Source organism: Limulus polyphemus, unplaced genomic scaffold (genome assembly GCF_000517525.1).
Source record: "Limulus polyphemus unplaced genomic scaffold, Limulus_polyphemus-2.1.2 Scaffold11565, whole genome shotgun sequence".
Lineage (NCBI taxonomy): Eukaryota > Metazoa > Arthropoda > Merostomata > Xiphosura > Limulidae > Limulus > Limulus polyphemus.
This window is the reverse complement of record NW_013677175.1, coordinates 6,637-9,188: the sequence shown is the minus strand read 5'-3', so window position 1 is coordinate 9,188 and position 2,552 is coordinate 6,637. Positions and strand designations below refer to the sequence as shown.

Sequence of the window (2,552 nt, the reverse complement as noted above, 5' to 3'; positions counted from 1 at the left end):
ATCACCACCCACTGCCAACTCTTGGGCTACTCTTTTACCAATGAATAGTGGGATTGACCGTCACATTATAACACCGCTACAGCTGCAAGGGCGAGCATGTTTTGGTGTGACGGGGAATCGCCCCTGCAACCCTCAGATTGCAAGTCGAGCGCCCTAACCACCTGGCCATGCCGGGCCATTCTATGTGGACCCTCATTAGCAATTCTAGGGTTAACAACTACAAACAATTTTGTTCATAATTTGTTTAGAAAAAGATATGTTTAACCCTTTCCCCTCAACCTATTTATATAACATAACACTCTCTCAAATTTCATTCCAAAAATAAAACTAGTGGATGAAATTGTTTAGAAAAAGATATGTTTAACCATTTCCCCTCAACCTATTTATATAACATAACACTCTCTCAAATTTCATTCCAAAAATAAAACTAGTGGATGAAATTGTTTAGAAAAGTTCCTCTCAAGTTTCAAAGACACTTAGTTTCAGAAAAATATTTAGTTTTTCTACTAAAGAGTTGTTTATTTGCACTCAAACTATGACTAGTTCAAGTGGAATGTGATTTTCATGTTAAGTTTTATTTGCACCCAAACTATGACTAGTTCAAGTGGAATGTGATTTTCATGTTAAGTTTTATTTGCACCCAAACTATGAATAGTTCAAGTAGAATGTGATTTTCATGTTAAGTTTTATTTGCACCCAAACTATGACTAGTTCAAGTGGAATGTGATTTTCATGTTAAGTTTTATTTGCACCTAAACTATGACTAGTTCAAGTGGAATGTGATTTTCATGTTAAGTATAAAAATTCTTTATCTTACAGTTTTCAAATTTCATTTGCAAAACCTCTAGAACCTCTTAATAAATATTTAGCTAATTATTTAGCTCAATAGTATCATTAATATAAAACAGTAGGGTTAAGTGTCATGAACAGTCACCAGCAAAAAATAGAAGACCCTTGTAAGTACTTTGTTTCTTGTTTTTCATGTATATTTATTATTATAAAAGTAACTAACTTTAAAAATTAGAAACTTTTTAGATTAGAAAATGTCAGATTAGAAAAAATAAATAATAATAATAAGAAGAAAAATTTTCATGAGGTCCATTTGTAAGCAGCTCGTGCATTACGTAATTTGATAGAGAAACGTGAGCTACACGTTTGCCAAATGATTTACAACTTATATGGTGCAAAGATTAGTTAGACATAGTTAAAAGGGCAATAAAACAATAAAATTTAAATGTAAATGAATGTATACTGTTACAAGTTTAAAGCTATTTAGGATAAACAAATGTAGTGCTATGTTACAATTTGAAATCATTCTAGAAAGAAAAAGGGTAATTAAGATTTATTTCAAATTTTTGTATGGTGGTTACAAGGTTGGTCAAATTGACCAAACTCATATACAGTTAGGGTAGAGAAAATATAAAACTGATAAAATATAAAATTTTACTGAAAAACAATAGTGTGTAATATATTTAGGCATTTTGAGACTACACAAATGAAATTTGAGATTTTTCAGATGAAGAAAAGTATTTTTAATCTTAACATGAAGATCAGTTTGCACTTGAAGCAGTCAAAACTTTTACTCCATATATTCATGGAGAAATCTTTAGTGAAAATACTTCATTCAAAATTTCTGATATTTTTGTCTAAAAATGACTCTTAATGATTACTGAAAGCTTGTGAAATTTTGTGAAGATGTTAGATATTACAGTATGGAAACTATAAAGATCAATTTGGGGTCATGAACGTAGCCGATTCGAGAGAATTAAAGAGTCAGTCAAAGAAAAAGGGTTAAAAATATCGTGGTCAATTTGAACCATCAATGGTAATTCTAGGGTTAACCACTACAAACAATATACCCTCAAAGTTTAAAATAATAAACTAAAATTCACCAGACTGAGTTTTACAAACAGGAAGGTTCAAAAAACATTAAAGAAAACTCAACAAACTCATAAATCATCTGACAAAAAATCTGTTTTAATTTCCATAAAATCATATTTAATAATAAACTGAGCTTTCTTAAAATATAACACTTCCATTAGTTTATACAGAGGAGATGAGTTTTCTAACTTAACTACTTAAGTTACAGTATTTCAGGTCAACATTAATTATCAGAGAACTAGGCTTAGCTCCCAAATTATTAACATATATCAGCTGAATATTGTGCAAGTTGTTTTATTAAGCTAAATGTTTAATTATTTAGGAATACAGCTTACCAACACATTCTTCAGTTTGATATCTCTATGAACAAGACCTTGACTATGAAGAAATCTAATACCCTGTACCACATCCAGTGCAATCTAAGAATAAGAAAAACAACAAAACTTGTCATCACATTATATCAAACTACCTGTTAACTGTAATATACAACCACAACAAGGTTATACAACTAACTGTAATATAAAACCAGTATATCACTAGAACAAAGTTATACAATTACCTGTTAACTAACTGTAATATAAAACCAGTATATCGCTACAACAAAGTTATACAATTACCTGTTAACTAACTGTAATATAAAACCAGTATATCACTAGAACAAGGTTATACAA

At 29.9% G+C, this 2,552-nt stretch overlaps 1 protein-coding gene across 1 annotated transcript in view; it reads right to left on the bottom strand.

The window, feature by feature from the left end:
- LOC106476784 (dual serine/threonine and tyrosine protein kinase-like) overlaps positions 1–2,552 on the bottom strand; it is a 15,757-nt gene that overhangs the window by 7,058 nt on the left and 6,147 nt on the right. Inside the window, exon 7 of the mRNA XM_013937411.2 lies at positions 2,217–2,300. Within this exon, the coding sequence (XP_013792865.2) occupies positions 2,217–2,300 (84 nt within the window). The remainder of the gene's footprint in view (positions 1–2,216; positions 2,301–2,552) is intronic.